Below are 18,472 nucleotides of genomic sequence, written 5' to 3'. Positions count from 1 at the left end.
GTAGATATAAAAGATTAAAAAGCACTTCCAATGCGTTTCTAGCTTGGACCGAGCTCTTTATCAAGACGTGCCTATAACAACCAATCAGATCGCTTCTTTCATTTTTGAAAGGGCCTGTGAAAAATGAAAGAAGTGATCTGATTGGTTGCTATGTGCAATTCAGCAACTTTTCCTCTGGACAGGTTTTAATAAATCTCCCCCAATATGTCTACTTTATGTTTGCATCATAACGTTGACATGTTTTTACTTTTGGAAGACATCACTTCAACGTTCAGCAGCAATTTTCAGTTTTGAAGTGGATTTGAAGGGCCTTCATATTAGAAATACACCACAAATGACCCCATTATAGAAAACTGCACCTGTATTCAAAATGACATTCAGAAAGTTTGTTAACCCTTTAGGTGTTTCACAGGAATAGCAGCAAAGTGAAGGAGAAAATTCAAAATCTTCATTTTTTTTACACTCGCATGTTCTTGTAGACCCAGTTGTTTATTTTTTAAGAAGGGTAATAAGAGAAAAAGCCCCCCAAAATGTGTAACCCAATTTCTCTCGAGTAAGGAAATACCTCATATGTGTATGTGAAGTGCTCGGCGGGCGCAGTAGAGGGCTCAGAAGGGAAGGAACGACAAAGGGATTTTGGAGAGCGAATTTTGCTGAAATGGTTTTTGGGGGGCGTGTCACATTTAGGAAGCCCCTTTGGTGCCAGAACAGCAAAAAAAAAAACACATTGCCTACTATTTTGGAAAATACACCCCTCAGGGAACGTAACAATTGGTCCAGTGAGCCTTAATACCCCACAGGTGTTTGATGACTTTTTGTTAAAGGGGTACTCCGCCACTAGACATCTTATCCCCTATCCGTGCCGCAGCGGGGATCCCAGGGCTCCCCAGCAGCGGGACTGCGGCGATCTGACATCTTATCCCCTATCCTTTGGATAGGGGATAAGATGTCTAGGGGCGGAGTACCCCTTTAAAGTCGGATGTGTAAATGAAAAAAAACATTTCTTTCACTAAAATGCTGGTTTTCCCCCAAAATTTACATTTTTACAAGGGGTATTAGGAGAAAATGCCCCCCAAAATGTATAACCCCATTTCTTCTGAGTATGGAAATACCCCATGTGGGGACGTCAAGTGCTCTGCTGACACACTACAATGCTCAGAAGAGAAGGAGCGCCATTGTGATTTTGTATAGAGAATTTGTTTGGAATGGTAGTCGGGGGCCATGTGCGTTTACAAAACCCCCCGTGGTGCCAGAACAGTGGAACCCCCCACATGTGACCCCATTTTAGAAACTACACCCCTCACAGAATTTAATAAGGGGTGCAGTGAGCATTTACACCCCACTGGCGTTTGACAGATCTTTTTTCATTTTCACGGACCACTGTTCTATAAATGCTCACTGCACCCCTTATTACATTCCGTGAGGGGTGTAGTTTCCACAATGGGGTCACATGTGGGGGGGGGGTCCATTGTTCTGGCACTATGGGGCCTTTGTAAACACACAAGGCCTTCAATTCTGGACAAATATTCTGTCCAAAAACCCAATGACGCCCCTTCTCTTCTGAGCATTGTAGTTCGCACGCAGAGTACTTTACATCCACATATGGGGTATGTTCTTACTGGGGGTTACACATTTTGGGGGTCTTTTTTCCTATTTTCCCTTGTGAAAATGAAAAATTTTGGGTAACACCAGCATTTTAGTAGAAAATTTTTTTTCTTCCCTTTCCCATCCAACTTTAATGAAAATTCATCAAACACCTGTGGGGTGTTAAGGCTCACTATACCTCTTGTTACATTCCGTGAGGGGTGTAGCTTCCAAAATGGGGTCACACATGGGTATTTCTTTTTTTGCGTTTATGTCAGAACCGCTGTAAAATTAGCAACCCCTGTGCAAATCAACAATTCAGGCCTCAAATGTACATAGTGTCTCACTCTTGAGCCTTGTTGTGCGCCCGCAGAGCATTTTACGCCCACATATGGGGTATTTCCGTACTCAGGAGAAATTGTGTTACAAATTTTGGGGGTCTTTTTTTCCCTTTTACCTCTTGTGAAAATAAAAAGTAAAGGGCAACACCAGCATGTTAGTGTAAACATTTTTTTTTTTACACTAACAGGCTGGTGTAGACCTCAATTTTCCCTTTTCATAAGGGGTAAAAGGAGAAAAAGACCCCCAAATTTGTAACACAATTTCTCCTGAGTACGGAAATACCCCATATGTGGCCCTAAACTGTTTCCTTGAAATATGAAAGGGCTCCGAAGTGAGAGAGTGCCATGCGCATTTGAGGACTAAATTAGGGATGACATAGGGTTATTCTATGCAAGTGATTCCCAAACAGGGTGCCTCCAGCTGTTGCTAAACTCCCAGCATGTCTGGACAGTCAGTGGCTGTCCGGAAATGCTGGGAGTTTTTGTTTTGCAGCAGCTGTAGGCTCCCTTTTGGAAACACTGCCGTACAATACGTTTTTCATTTTTATTGGGGGTGAAAGTGTAAGGGGGTGTATATGTAGTGTTTTAACCTTTGTATGTGTTAGTGTAGTGTAGTGTTTTTAGGGTACATTCGCATTGGCGGCGGTTTACAGTGAGTTTCTCGCTAGGAGTTTACGCTGCGGCTGAAAATTTGCCGCAGCGCAAACTTGAATCAGGAAACTCACTGTAAACCTGCCCGTGTGAATCTACCCTGTACATTCACATGAGGGTGCAAGCCTCCAGTTGTTGCAAAACTACAACTCCTATCATTCACTGACAGACTGTGCATGCTGGGAGTTGTACTTTTGCAACAGCTGGAGGCACACTGGTTGGAAAACCTTCAGTTAGGTTCTGTTACCTAACTCAGTATTTTCCAACCAGTGTGCCTCCAACTGTTGCAAAACTACCACTCCCAGAACATACTGATTGCCGAAGGGCATGCTGGGAGATGTAGTTATGCAACAGCTGGAGGTACGCAGCTACAACTCCCAGCATGCCAAGACAGCTGTGTGGGTATGCTGGGAGTTGTAGTTTTGCAACATCTTGAGGTCTACAGTTTAGAGACCACTGTATAGTGGTCTCAAACTGTAGCCCTCCAGATGTTGCTAGGCAACTCACCGGCTTCTGTAGTCTGCACCAGGGAGCCAGCCGCACGTCATCGCCACCCACTGCCGCCGCCTCCGTTGGTAGGTGGACTTCCGGCGCTGGTCACTGACGGTTCCCCTGCTCTGCCCGGACAACAGTGGGTGGGCAGAACGGGGGAACCGAACCTTACACCCCCCATCGATCTGCTATTGGTTGTCGCTCCTGACCGACCAATAGCAGGGATAGGAGGGGTGGCATCCCTGCCACCTAACTCCTATCCCTTCAGGGGGACCTGGGTTGTTTTGGACACCCCCGATCCCCCTTATTTTCCGGGTCACCGGAGACCCGGAATCGCCAGTGTGAATTCACCGACGATTGCCGACATGTGGGGGTCTCAGGACTCCCCTGGGCATTGGCACGGGATGCCTGTTGAATGATTTCAGTAGGCATGCCGGTCCAGTCCCCGCCCAGTAGGGATGGAAATTTCCACGGCCGTACAGGTACGCCCTTGATCCTTAAGTACCAGCGAGCAATGGCGTACCCGTACCCCTTAGTCCTTAATGCTTAAAGTGACAGTGGTCAGATGTGCAAAAAATGCTCGAGTCCTTAAGGTGAAAATGGGCTGGGTCCTTAAGGGGTTAAAAGATAGAGGCACAGTGTACATTGCTAGACAATGTGCAAGAGGTGGAGATACTAACATTGGTATTAGAGATGAGCGAACTTACAGTCAATTTGATTCGTCACGAACTTCTCGGCTCGGCAGTTGATGACTTTCGTCTGCATAAATTAGTTCAGCTTTCAGGTGCTCCCATGGGCTGGAAAAGGTGGATACAGTCCTAGGGGACTCTTTCCTAGTACTGTATCCACCTTTTCCAGCCCACCGGAGCACCTGAAAGCTGAACTAATTTATGCAGGATAAGTCAGCAACTGCCGAGCCGAGAAGTTCGTGACGAATCGAATTTACTGTAAGTTTGCTCATCTCTAATTGGTATCACAGAGTAAGGCAACAAGTACTGTATAACAATACATGCATGGGACATCATAAATAAAGAACACTACAAAAGCAGCAAGTAATAAAGAACCAAGAAGTAAACAGTGCCGCATGAACAAGAATAGCATAGGCAACCATTAGGTTGAAGCGTTTAAACCATTACGAAGCGCCATAGCAAAATGTACGTTGGGGTAAGTGCTGGTAGGTGTTGATTCTGCATTGATTACCTATGCTATTCAGTATGCAGTACTGTTTACTTCTTGGGTCTTTATTACTTGCTGCTTTTGTAGTGTTCTTTATTTATAATGTCCCATGCATGTATTGTTCTTCGCTATACTTGTTGCCTTCATCTGGGATACCAATGTTAGTATCTCCACCTCCTGAACATTGTCTAGCGATGTACACTGTGCCTCTGTCTTTTAAGCTATGTTTTTATGACATATGTTCAATAAAGATTTATATGTTTCTGTACTTTAGCTGTCTATGCAATCCTGTTTTGAGTTATCATATAGGCAGCGTCAAATATGCAAAATATATATATATATATATATATATATATATATAATATGTCATGAAAGGGTTAAATGTCCCACAAAAATGCACTTTTTTTAATACAGAGATTTTCCAGGTCTTTTACGTCCTTCTGCTGATCTCCTATAGTTGTCAGCATGTGTATAGCGTCAGGCCAGTGAGCGGTCTATGGCAGCACTACATACACTAGATACAGCACCACAACACTACTGTATGGGAGCTGACTGGTGGGTACTGTTACACCCCATCACACAGTCCAGTCTTCCAGGTTGGCCACAGCATCTCCTCACCTCTCTCCATCCCACCTCAGCTTCCCCTCACCCCTCTATCACCATTTAAATTTTCCTCACCCCTCAGCTTCTCCTCGCCCGCCTTATCGCCCCTCAGCTTCTCCTCGCCCTCCTTATCGCCCCTCAGCTTCTCCTCGCCCTCCTTATCGCCCCTCAGCTTCTCCTCGCCCTCCTTATCGCCCCTCAGCTTCTCCTCGCCCTCTTAATCGCCCCTCAGCTTCTCCTCGCCCTCCTAATCGCCCCTCAGCTTCTCCTCGCCCTCCTAATCGCCCCTCAGCTTCTCCTCGCCCTCCTAATCGCCCCTCAGCTTCTCCTCGCCCTCCTAATCGCCCCTCAGCTTCTCCTCGCCCTCCTAATCGCCCCTCAGCTTCTCCTCGCCCTCCTAATCGCCCCTCAGCTTCTCCTCGCCCTCTTAATCGCCCCTCAGCTTCTCCTCGCCCTCTTAATCGCCCCTCAGCTTCTCCTCGCCCTCCTAATCGCCCCTCAGCGTCTCCTCACTCCTCCATTACAGCTCAGCTTCTCCTCACTCCTCCATTACAGCTCAGCTTCTCCTCACTCCTCCATTACAGCTCAGCTTCTACTCCCATTTTAAAATTCTAGCTCACAAATTAATCTGCGAACATCGAAATTAACATAGCCGAGCTCCGCCCTCACTATCCGCCACACACATAGACACTCCAGCCCTAGAACGGAAGAAGCCCAGAAGACGCTCTATCCTTCTCCTAGTCTCTCTGGCGTTTGGCGGCTAGGAAAGCTGAAGGGCGGCTCGAGCTTGCCAACCAACATGGCGGACAAGGAGAGTGGGATATCCAAGGAGGAGGAGAAGGTGAATTCAGTTATTGCGAGGCTCTAGTGTTGCCGTGGTGTGACAGCTCTGCCTGCTGGTTGTGGTTACATATTATGTAGTCTCTGTGCTGGAACAGGTACATTGCAGCAATAAGTGATCTCCATGACATATCACAGTCATTCCGGGGGCTGCTGGGGATAGCAATCACTTAATTTTACGATGCACATTAATTAAACTCTCACTGCAAACGTGGCAGCCATTCCGTCTGTTCTTGAACTATATGTTCATAGTGGTGTGTGCCAAATGCAGTATAACTCCATGGTGGTGTGCCCCAGCTGCAGGATACTCCTATAGTGGTGTCTGCCAGCCGCAGGATACGCCTATGGTGGTGTCTGCCAGCCGCGGGATGCGCCTATGGTGGTGTCTGCCAGCCGCGGGATGCGCCTATGGTGGTGTCTGCCAGCCGCGGGATGCGCCTATGGTGGTGTCTGCCAGCCGCGGGATGCGCCTATGGTGGTGTCTGCCAGCCGCGGGATGCGCCTATGGTGGTGTCTGCCAGCCGCGGGATGCGCCTATGGTGGTGTCTGCCAGCCGCGGGATGCGCCTATGGTGGTGTCTGCCAGCCGCGGGATGCGCCTATGGTGGTGTCTGCCAGCCGCGGGATGCGCCTATGGTGGTGTCTGCCAGCCGCGGGATGCGCCTATGGTGGTGTCTGCCAGCCGCGGGATGCGCCTATGGTGGTGTCTGCCAGCCGCGGGATGCGCCTATGGTGGTGTCTGCCAGCCGCGGGATGCGCCTATGGTGGTGTGGTTCAGCCACATGATACGCCATTGCTGTATGCACCAGACGCGGGATATGCCCAGTGTGGGTTACGCTAGCCACAAGATACACCACCGTAGTTTGTACCAGCTGCAAGATATGCTCATAGTGATGTGCTCCGGCCACCGAATACCCCTAGAGTGGTGTGTTCCGGCCACCAAATACACTCATAGGGGGGCATTTATCATTAGCTTTACACCACTTTAATGTTCTAAATGTCCCTGCAAATTGTGCACAATTACTTTATTTGCATGTTTCAGGTAGAACATCTATCAAAGTAGTCTATTCTTCGGGGCACCGTACACCACTTTTTGCAGTGGACCTGTAGCAGCAAATACATTTTAAGGTGTTTTTTATTTTTATTTTTTGCACAAAGCAGCTTTTTTTTGCTGCAAGTGTACAACAGCAAGCAGGACACATAGAAAAGTTTCAGATGGTAGACTGACTAGCTAAAACCAAGCATGCCTCTTGAAATGTCTGATTCAAGATTTTCTTGTTTTTTATTTTTGTAATGTTATTGCACAGTGTGCACCTTTTTTTATTATTTTTTTTTTCTACTTTGGATGAAAATATTCCTTTACACACACACACACACACACACACACATATATATATATATATATATATATATATATATATATATATAATTTTTTTTTTTGTATTTCAAAATTGTTACATTACAATGTATTGATGTAGTAATCGTCCATGTTAGTTACATGAGGAGCACAAAATCCCACTAACAATGGTTCAACAACAGTAACAAAGCTTGGTAACCTGTGTCCAAGATACACTGCTTTGTCTGTGAGGTACAACTTTGGTGGACTATAAAATTGTGGGGATATTTAGAATCTTGCGGTAAATTTATCATGTTGTGTGCGTGCAAATATGATAAATTGAATGCAATTGTGCAAAATTTACACAACAGAAAAAAAACTCTACCCTACACCTACATTGATACATGTCCACCATAGTGGTGTGTGCCAGATGCAGGATAAGTGTCTGAAGAGGGATCCAAGTCTTCTGGCTAAATGGATCTGGAGACAAGCATGTCCACCCCTGCTCCATTCATTCTCTGTGGAGCCATTGGAGATAGTTCTTGGCTATTTCCAGGTGCTTCATAGAGATTGGGGCAGCGGTGCCAGGAATTGGGTCTTTGTTCAGGACAAAGAGGGAAGTTCCAGAGGGTAGACCCATCTGCAATCAGAAACTTATACCCTATAGTGACTTTTACTGAATAGAATACTGCAGCACAATTCACTTTTCTGCTTATCACAGTACAGAAATCTGAGAGAAAGTGTTTAAAGGGGTACTCCACTGGAAAACCTTTTTTTTTTTTTTTTTAAATGAACTGCTGCCAGAATGTTAAACAGATTTGTAAATTACTTCTATTAAAAATTCTTAATCTTATCAGCTGCTGTTATGATCCACAGGAAGTTCTTTTCTTTTTGATTTTCCTTTCTGTCTGAAGAAAGCACTGCATGCTGCCTTGTTCAGAGGTGTAAGTACTATTGCTTTTAAACGGAATACCTATTTAATCTTCATATTGTGTTTTCTTAGTCCTTCAAGTTGCTATGGAATATGGATGTGCAGAAGATACCTTGTGCACGTGAATCTGTGCTCTTCGGATCTGTTGGCTCTTTGGTTATTGGTGTTGGTCATTTTTTAGCAACAAGTAAGTGACATCATAGATAATGTAAAGACCAAACTGTTAATATGGAGGGGGGGATCATAAGCAGGGGATCTTTCTCTGGCATTTTATAAACTTTAATGTGAGACAACAATTTGATCATAGAATTAGAGGACGAGGCAAGGACCATGGAGGTAGAGCTGACGGCGTCTCAGCCTTTCTTCCAGGACCACTTCCACAAAGTCAATATTACAATACATTACTGTTATAAACTATGGAAAAAAATTAAAACCATCCTATAAACAATGAGAGAGAATAAACAGATTTTGGACAGTCCTTTTGTTTATTTCATTGTGGAAAATTCATAAAGAAATAAAATCTCCAGAGCTCTACACTTTAGAACCTAAAGAGAACCTGTAGCCTGAACTGCAGCTGTCCTGATTCTCATGCAGCCGATGTTCTACTGATCCTCCCCCCCCTTTTGGAAGGGTAGGAGGTAAAGGAGCACCGATCCTGTAGATCAACGCTTGTTTAGAGGCCACTGATGTTTTGCATGAGTAAAACAACCCGATCAGTCCATAAATGAGTGGTTGCTTACTCATGGGCTTATTGCTGGCACAATTACACGGGGTGATATCAATCCATGTAAAGGGGACCTGATGGCAGCGATTGGTAGGGCAACTGATAGATAGCAGAGTACAGTGCATAATTTCCATAGAGTTGAATGGAGAGCAGCTAATGTCTGAATGCCACTCCATTCACCCATGTAGTTACAGGACCCCTCTTCTCATAATTGCCATAACTAGCAGGCAGACCCCCATCTTATCAGAAAATCATTGGGGGAGATTTATGAAAACCTGTCCAGGGGAAAAGTTGCTGAGTTGCTCATAGCAACCAATCAGATCGCTTCTTTCATTTTTCAGAGGCCTTTTCAAAAATGAAAGAAGCGATCTGATTGGTTGCTATGGGCAACTCAGCAACTTTTCCTCTGGACAGATTTTGATAAATATCCCCCCTCCCCCTTGTGTATGTGCAGGATAGGTATTGAGGGTCCTTCATGAGAGAACCCCCTCCTTTAACATGTTACCTTTTTCCATGCAGGCAGAATTAAACGTTCTTGTGACTTGGCCGCCTGCGGATTCATCTTTAGTACCTTGGGCAGTTGGTAAGTTTTTCTCTCTTCACAATTTCTGTTGGCTATAGTAAGGCTGTTCACACGGTGGAATTTCCATGTGGCATTCAGCATCCCGCTGCAGCAGAGTCCCCTCGATTTCAATGGGATTCTGCTGCACTGTGCACATATTTCTGCCACAGAAATTCTGTTTCTGGCTTCAGCAGAAAGAATAGACATGTCTATTTTTTTCTGCATTCCTCAAGGAAATGCATTGCAGTGTATGAGCATTTCAGAGCAATCCTAATGCCGGCATGTTCTGCTGGTGCTCTGCTGCCGGTGAAATGTCCACATGCACATTTTCCCTGTGGACATTTCACCGTGTAAACGTACCGCAAGGCTAGGTTTCCACTGAGGTTTATTTCCCACCAGCAAAAATGCCAGGAAAACTGCCACAGCTTTTTCCTGCATTTTGGCATTTTTTTGGGCATTTTTTTAAGTGTGTGGAAACAGGCAAATTTGTCCCCTGTAGTAGTTTTCTCACTGCCTTCAGGTACCACTCTGGGCCAGATGCTGTGCGCCCAGTCCACAGAGTGTAAGGAGATGAGGAGTGATGTTCAGCACTCACCTCCCCGGCCGTATAGTATACAGGGGTGCATAGTGCACCCGTGTATACTATACAGGAGCCGGAATCCCGTCACCAGACTGACAGGACTCCCTGCTCCTATAGCCCCTTTGGGTGGTATACACTATATATACAGATATCTATGGGTAGCTGTATATAGTGTATACAGAAGAGGAGATCCCCTTACCTCCCTCCCTCCCTCCTGCCACTATCAGGTCTGTGTAGCTACAGACGGGAGGCAGAGTGGTAAGTATGAGTCTCTGTTCACATTGTACATTTTGGATAACGTAAACTGACCCTTCTGCCAGTGTCTTCCCTTCTAGCTGTTGCTAAACCACAACTCCCAGCAGTTGTAGTTTTGCAACAATTGGAGGCTCTCTGTTTGGGAAGACATTGCATTTTGTGCGTTCTTCCCAGCGGAGAGCACCAAAAATGTCCTAACCCATCTTTATTAAATTTTTTTTCTTGTTTCAGATCTGTGTATGCAGAGGATTGCAGCGGATTCGGTGGATTACGGTGAACTAATTTTTTTTTCTTTTAATAAAATGGCTAACGAGGGCTGAGGGGTGAGTGTTATTTGAAAAAAAAAAATTTTCCAATGTGTTTGTTATTTTTTTATTATTGAATTTTCAGGCTAAGTAGTGAAAGCCGTCTTGACGGAATCCATTGCTAAGCCGGGGCTTAGCGTTAGCCCCAAAAAGTTAGCGCTTACCCCCAATTATTACCCCGGTACCTACCACCACAGGGGTGCCGGGAAGAGCCGGTACCAACAGGCTCGGAGCATCAAAAATGGCACTCCTGGGCCTAACAGGCTGGTGTTATTTAGGCTGGGAAGGGCCAGTCCTTGCCCACCCTGGTAACGTCAGGCTGTTGCTGCTTGGTTGGTATCCTGTTGAGAATAAAAATACCTTGTTGTTGGTTTTGTTGTGTTTTTATGGAAGGGGGAAAAACGCATAGGGAGGGTGGGTACCGGGATAATTGGGGGTTAGCGCTAACTTTTTGGGGCTAACACTAAGCCCCGGCTTAGTAATGGATTCCTTCAATAAGACTGCTTCCAACTTGAAAACACTCCCCCACAGCCCTCGTTAGCCATTTTATTAAAAGAAAAATCTAGTTCATCACCGAATCTGCCGCAATCCTCTGCATACACTGATCGGGAGTTGTAGTTTAGCAACAGCTGGAGTCTTCCTGTTTGGGAAGATACTGGCAGAAGGGTTTGTTCCCATTATACAAAATGTACAATGTGAACAGAGCCTCATTATACAAAACGTACAATGTGAACAGAGCCTCATACTTACCACCGTGCTTCATCTGTAGCTCCGCCCCTAATAATTTCATTACTAGGGGACGGAGCTACATAGACCCAACAGGGAGCGAGGGAGGAAAGGGAATCTCCTTTTCTGTAGACACTATATACAGCTGTATATTCTATATACCGTCCAGCATCACTACACTGTCCAGCAGTGTAAGTTAACTCTTTCCTTGCTGGGCTGGCACATAGCACAGCAAGTGATAAGGTCATCCAGCAATGTGTGTACTGTAAACACATTGCAGGTTCACTATAAGTTCTTGCTGGGAAGTAGAGATGGCGTATATCTACTGCTCAGCATCAGCTGTTCTCCCGACTCCGTAGCCGTGAGCACAACTGAGTCTCGACATTAACATCAGGAGGATCGCAACAGGTGTCGGGAGTGACACTTTCTGCAGGTACTACTGCTTCCAACGTTGAGCACACCCTGCTCCTTGCTGGGAGTTGTAGTACCTGTACTAATAGACCGCAACGGGTGTAATTTCTGACACCCGTTGCAATTTGTCCATTAATGCAGGTACTACAGCTCCCAGCATGGAGCTGAGATGTTGTGAGCAGTAGTACCTGCGGTTAAGGACAGATCAAAGAGGATGTCACTCCTGATACCCGCTGCGATCGTTTTGTATAATGTATAGATGTGGCTGGCGGCTCTTCTCTGGTCCCCTACACTGCCGTATATATACCTATACATATTTCCCGCAGAGAGTTTTGATTGGCTGAACCATCTGGCCAATTATAGCTCTCTGCAGGAAATATGAATCTGATGTGAACAACTTCACATCACAGAACAAAGTGCAGGATAGCGGAGAAGAGTGGCCGTGCCACGGCTTCTTTACATTATAGGAGGATCGCAATGGGTGTCAGAAGTAGTACAGGTACTACTACTCCCATCATAGAACAGTCTGTTTAAAATGTTAAGTGTTAAAGAAAAGTGAAAAGTTAAACACACTTTATTAGTAATGTATTTTAAGGTGTTTAAAATATTTTTTTAATTTTGTGAAACTTTATTACATTTAAATTGCCCCTTTTCTACATTTTTATTGTCGGCTACATTTTTTGTTCCCAGCCCGCCCACATGAATTGATCACTGTTTAAAAATGAATAAAAATTTTACTATAAAACTGTTGTTAAATACAATTTTTTCCAGCACTATAATATATTATATATAATTTTTTTATTTTTTTAATGGCACCCTATGAAATTTTTATTTAGAAAAAGGTATCTCCAACCCTTTTTTGGATCTAAAAAGTCCAAAAAAGAGAAACTGCCTGCAAAAATGCCAAAGTTAAAACCCACATGGCATTTTTCTTGGCCTTTTTTTTTTACTTCCATAGACTTCTATGGGAGGAAAATGCCAAGATTTTCCCAAAGTCTCTACAAGAGTTTGTTTATGAAAAACTGCCAAGGAGCCAAAAATAGCTGAAAAACGCCAAAAGGATAAAAGAAAGCTAAACTTAAAAATGCTAAGTGGATATGGCATTTTGCAATTCCCTTATTGACTTGCAGCTAACATCTGGCCACAGCGTTTTTTTCACACACAAAAAGCCATGTGGCAGAATGGGCATTTTTTTTATTGGCATTTAGTGGAAACCTAGCGTAAGGCAGACAGCTCCATGTGCATTGTGCACACAGGGGGCAGGAACTTCCATCTAAAGGGATTCCCGCATGCTATATGCATTTCTGTTTTGGCTTTTTTTTCTCTTTTTAACCACTGTGCATTATAACTATATGACAAAAGAGAATATGGGTGAAAATTCCGTAAAAATTTTTTGTTCTGTAATTTTTGTAACATTAGGATATACTGTAGATACAACTATGCAAAACTGAGGATTCAGCAAAGAATTGTACAAGATGGTATTAAAAAGAAGGTGATGTATGAAGGCAGCAGTATTGATCCGACAGCAAACAGCGTCAAGTGACTCCTAGTCCTATCATATCCACGGAGAACTCTAATTTCTTTACAAACATCAAGGCTTCATCTGCTCAGATACATACACCAACAAGGCTGACTGCAGGGAATGACAAGAAGCAGCCTAATAATGCTCTTTATTGTATCCGTTCAATGCTAGCTTTACTTGATTTGACAGCTAGCAACTTGAGACTTTATTATTTCTGTATTAAAATGCACACATTTCAATACATTTGTGGAATATGTCAAACATGGTTTATTTACATGTTTCCATCTTATCCTGTTCTACATTTATGTGTCTCTGCTCCGAAACGACTGTCTTCAATTGAAAATGTTTTCTTAAGTTGTGTGTATAGATACATATTTGTAAAGTTTGCTTCATGTCAGATACAAAAACTTTTTATGCTATACATTTTGGCAAAACATTAACCTTAATAGACTTCATAAGAAAATGTTATTTACTTTTTATAGAAATCATGGCTTTGTCCAAGCTGAAGCACAGGCACAGACAAAATCCAGTAAGTGAGGGTGATCTACTACTTCTCTGTGCCCTCTCCTGTCTGATAGCACTCCTCTGTGCCCTCTCCTGTCTGATGAGAGAGCACAGAGTAGTGCTAGCCCACCCTCACTTACTGGACTTTTTTCATGCCTGTGCTTCTTCAGCTTGGACAAAGCCATGATTTCTATAAAAAAGGAAATAAACTTTTATGACTACATAAGATTTTTATTTATTTTTTGCCAAGAAGTACATTTTAAAAGCTTAATTTGGCTAGACACCAAAGGCTCCTAGATAGATATATTTTTAAGTTGCCAAATTTAGAGTATCTGTCATAACCCACAAAAAAAGTTGTTACTCAGTATTTACTCCTGATCATGTACATATTTTTGTGTGTTTAGCACCTATACTCTCACAAATACCTTCTCTATTGCGCTTTTGGTTTTTCATTCCGTGCTGTGGCGGGAATGTGTCCTCTTTCTCCTTGAGTCTCTTCATCCAATCACTGCAGACTGCTCTCTAATATCCTTTTCTGTTGTCATGCTGGAGTCTTGTAGGACAGGAGGGAGCAGAGGAGTGCTAGTCCTACCCTCATTGTTCCAACCTGTGCTTCAGCTTGGACTAAGATGAAGCTGCAGCTGGACAGAATTATGTTCTGGATAGTATGGGGACCACTAATGGTGGCATATATATATAATTTATTATATATATAGTGTATATTGGAAAAGTTTATGGGGGAGATTTATCACCGAGGAAGAGCACACGCTCTCGAAACATGTCTGACTGTCGATCTTACCGTATGATGTTTCTTCAATAAAGCTGCTTGCAACGGAGTGCCGGATCTCCCATCATTATTCTTCATTGTTGGATGCCGGACCGTGCACATTTGTCTTGGGAGGTGAGCTGGTAATCTATTTCTTGGAGATTTATCAAAACCTGTCAAGAGAAAAAGTTGCTCATAGCAACCAATCAGAATGCTTCTTTCAGATGCCTTTTTAAAAAAATGAAAGAACCAGTCTGGTTGCTATGGGCAATTCAGCAACTTTTCCTTTGGACAGGTTTTGATCAAAATGTACAAAGTTTTTACATCTGACAGTGCTCATTTAAAGGAGCTCTGACAGCTGGTTCATCAGCACTATACACAGGGTTATAGGAGAGCTGGTATTCCAAACATTACTGCCTCCGTCCCCTCTGCTGCCAAATTCCCTTTCGCCTTGTAACTACTCACTCTTCACCCATGAGAACACTCTTTGGGAGAGCAGAGGGGATGGAGGCAGCGATGCTCTGAATGCCAGCTCCCGCCTCCATTGTGCACAGGGGAAAATTGACATATCAATGCAGCATAATACAACCTATATCTCCAAGTATGGACCACAGATTTTGAAAATATGTTTTCCACTGGAGTACCCCTTTAATACCCAATTTGTATCACAACTCTAAACTAGCTATCATTCCTGAACCCCTCACCCTTAATCTTCCACTCGCTGAAGAATGTAAGTGAATAGGCCCTGGCCTGCTCCACAAATTTGGCATCCAATGAATCTGTATTTACCCCATCCCAACCCATGACATACATGTACGTCATTTGTTGGGTGAGCGGACATGATGCGGGTCTAGTCCGCATCATAAGTGGGAGATGCCTGGTGCTATCAGCCACTGACATCTGCAGGTAATGACAGACATTGGAGATCGCTCTGATGTCCATCATTTAACTGGTTAAATACCTTGATCTATACAGATCACGGCATTTAAAGATTAAATGCCGCTATGCCCTGGTGTCTAGTTGTCCAATTGCAATGTAATGATGGGTTGCTAGGGAAACCCAGGGCCTTAGCTCTGCTCCAGTGATTGCTTAACCCCTTAAGGACCCAGCCAATTTTCACTGTAGGACCCGGCCATTTTTTGCACATCTGACCACTGTCCCTTTAAGCATTAATAACTCTGGGATGCTTTTACCTTTCATTCTGATTCCGAGTGTTTTTTCGTGACATATTCTACTTTATATTAGTGGTAAAATTTTGTCGATACTTGCATAATTTTTTGGGGAAAAATTAAAAAATTTGATGAAAAAATTAAAAATGTTGCATTTTTTTTTTTAACATTGAAGCTCTCTGCTTATAAGGAAAATGGATATTCCAAATAAATTATATATTGATTCAGATATACAATATGTCTACTTTATATTTGCATCATAAAGTTGACATGTTTTTACTTTTGGAAGACACCAGAGGGCTTCAAAGTTCAGCAGCAATTTTCCAATATTTCACAACATTTTCAAAATCGAAATTTTTCAGAGACCAGTTCAGTTTTGAAGTGGATTTGAAAGGCCTTCTTATTAGAAATATCCCATAAATTACCCCATTATAGAAACTGCACCCCTCAAAGTATTCAAAATGACATTCAAAAGGTTTGTTAACCCTTTAGGTGTTCCACAGGAATAGCAGAAAATTGGAGAAAATTCAAAATCTTCATTTTTTACACTGGCATGTTCTTGTATACTCAGTTGTTGAAATTTTGCAAGTGGTAATAGGAGAAAAAGCCCCACAAAATTTGTAACCGTAATTTTCCCGAGTAAGGAAATACCACATGTGTATCTCAAGTGTTCGGCGGGCGCAGTAGAGGGCTCAGAAGGGAAGGAGCGACAATGGGATTTTGGAGAGTGAATTTTGCTGAAATGTTTTTGGGGGGCATGTCACATTTAGGAAGCCCCTATGGTGCCAGAACAGCAGTAAACCCCCCACATGGCATACCATTTTGGAAACTACACCCCTCAAGGCACGTAAGGTACAGTGACCATTAACACCCCACAGGTGGTTGATGACTTTCCGTTAAAGTCTGATGTGTAAATGGAAAAAAATCTAATTTTCACTTAACCAGCCTAGCGGTATTCCCGAGCGTGACTCAGGGTTAATTTTCGCTGCTAGAAGCGGTAACCCCGAGTCACGCTCGGGGTAGAATTGCAGAGTTGCTGTGCGGGCTGCACAGTATATCGCAAAAGCAATCAAATCGCGATTTTTGCTTTTTGCGATGTAGTGATGCAGCCCCCGGGAAAATATGTGATTATCTGCTCGGGTCGGCTCCCGTTGCGGGGGCCGGCCAGAGCAGGTAAAGACATATACTAAAAGTCAGTGTTTCTCAACCAGGGGGCCTCCAGATGTTGCAAAACTACAACTCTCAGCATGCCCGGACAGCCAAAGGCTGTCCGGGCATGCTGGGAGCAGTAGTTTCACAACAGCTGGAGGCCCCCTGGTAGAAAACCCTGAACTAAGTGTAAAAGTAAGAAGGAAGAAAATAAAAAAACCTTTTGCTCACCTAGTCCCGGTCCCTGAAGATGTCGTTCCCCTCCGTGCGCTCTGGTCACTGCTCTATTCATCTTACAGGACCTTTCACTTTTCAGCCAATCACAGGCCGCAGTGGTGTAAAGCCTGTGATTGGCTGAAGGGGAAAGGGCTTGTTCTGCAGCAAATACACTAGGTTTGAAATCTGCCCGGCAAACCCAGTGTATGCTGCTGCAGGACAAGAAGGTGACAAGGGGGGAATGTGACACAGGGGAGAATGAAACAAGGGGGGGGGGGGGGGGGGAATGTGACAAGGGGGGGGAATGTGACATAGGGGGGGGGGGAATGTGACATAGGGGGGTATGTGACATAGGGGGGAATGTGACAGAGGGGAGAATGTGACAAGGGGGGGGGGATGTGACAGGGGGGAGGAATGTGACAAAGGGGGGAGTGGAATGTAACATGGAGGGAGGAGAAGGTAACAAGGGGGGGGGGGAGAGTGTAACAAGGGGGGAGAATGTGACAGGGGGATGAATGTGACAGGGGGGGGAGAATGCAACAAGGGGGGGGGAATGTGACAGGGGGGGGAATGTGATATGGGGGGGGGAAATGTGACAAGGGAGGGGGAATGTGATGGGGGGAGATGTGGAATTTCAATGCAAAAAATTGTACCGCTTTTGGTACAAATTTCCAGACGGAATCGTACCGCTAGGGAGGTTAAGTGCAGTTTTCCCCAAATTTACAATTTTTACAAAAGGTAATGGGAGAATATGCCCCCTCAAAATTTGTAACCCAATCTCTTCTGAGTATGAAAATACCCCATGTGTGGATGTCAAGTGCACTGCGGGCGCACTACAATGCTCAGAAGAGGAGTCACATTTGGATTTTTATAAAAAAAAATTGCTGAAATGGTTTTTGGGGGGCATGTCGCATTTAGGAAGCCCCTATGCTGCCAGCACAGCAGAAAGAAAAGAAAAAAAAAACACATGGCATACTATTTTGGAAACTACACCCCTCAAGGAATGTAACAAGGGGTACAGTAAGCCTTAACACCCCACATGTGTTTTACGACTTTTTGTTAAAGTTGGATGTGTAAATGAAAAAAAAAATTTTTCACTAAAATGCTGTTTTTCCCCAAATTTTACATTTTTGCAAGGGGTAATAGAAGAAATGGGGTTACAAATTTGGGGGGTCATTTTCTCCTGAGTATGGAAATACCCCATGTGTGGACGTAAAGTGCTCTGCTGGTGCACTACAATGCTCAGAAGAGAAGGAGTGCCATTGAGCCTTTGAAGAGTGAATTTGTTTGGAATGGAAGTCAGGGGCCATGTGCGTTTACAAAGCCCCCCCGTGGTGCCAGGACATTGGACCCCCCACATGTGACCCCATTTTGGAAACTACACCCCTCACAGAATTTAATAAGGGGTGCAGTGAGTATTTACACCCCACTGGCGTTTGACAGATCTTTTGAACAGTGGGCTGTGCAAATTAAAAATAACATTTTCATTTTTCATTTTCACGGACCACTGTTCCAAAAATCTGTCAGACACCTGTGGGGCGTAAATGCTCACTGCACCCCTTGTTACATGACGTGAGGGGTGTAGTTTCCAAAATGGGGACACGTGGGGGGGGGGGGGTCCATTGTTCTG

At 44.1% G+C, this 18,472-nt stretch overlaps 1 protein-coding gene across 2 annotated transcripts; it reads left to right on the top strand.

The window, feature by feature from the left end:
* Positions 1–5,275: 5,275 nt before the first annotated feature.
* LOC130362538 (cytochrome c oxidase assembly protein COX20, mitochondrial) lies at positions 5,276–14,376 on the top strand. Of its 2 annotated transcripts, none has more exons than XM_056567186.1 (4): positions 5,276–5,688; positions 8,026–8,140; positions 9,197–9,260; positions 12,936–14,376. In XM_056567186.1, exons 1-4 carry the CDS (start codon positions 5,647–5,649, stop codon positions 13,057–13,059), a joined length of 345 nt encoding a protein of 114 aa, XP_056423161.1. In that variant the 5' UTR covers positions 5,276–5,646; the 3' UTR covers positions 13,060–14,376. The 2 variants fall into 2 exon arrangements, with proteins under 2 accessions (XP_056423161.1, XP_056423162.1); XM_056567187.1 differs by having other exon boundaries at positions 5,647–5,785.
* The last annotated feature ends 4,096 nt before the right edge of the window (positions 14,377–18,472 follow it).

This window comes from Hyla sarda, chromosome 3 (assembly GCF_029499605.1).
Source record: "Hyla sarda isolate aHylSar1 chromosome 3, aHylSar1.hap1, whole genome shotgun sequence".
Classification (NCBI taxonomy): domain Eukaryota; kingdom Metazoa; phylum Chordata; class Amphibia; order Anura; family Hylidae; genus Hyla; species Hyla sarda.
This window is presented reverse-complemented; position numbering and strand designations above follow the sequence as displayed.

Coding starts and splice junctions, on each gene's coding strand:
- LOC130362538 (XM_056567186.1), top strand. CDS start 5,647: ATGGCGGACAAGGAGAGTGGGATATCCAAGGAGGAGGAGAAG. Junction 5,689..8,025: donor TATCCAAGGAGGAGGAGAAG/GTGAATTCAGTT, acceptor GTGTTTTCTTAG/TCCTTCAAGTTGCTATGGAA. Junction 9,261..12,935: donor TTTAGTACCTTGGGCAGTTG/GTAAGTTTTTCT, acceptor TTGTAACATTAG/GATATACTGTAGATACAACT.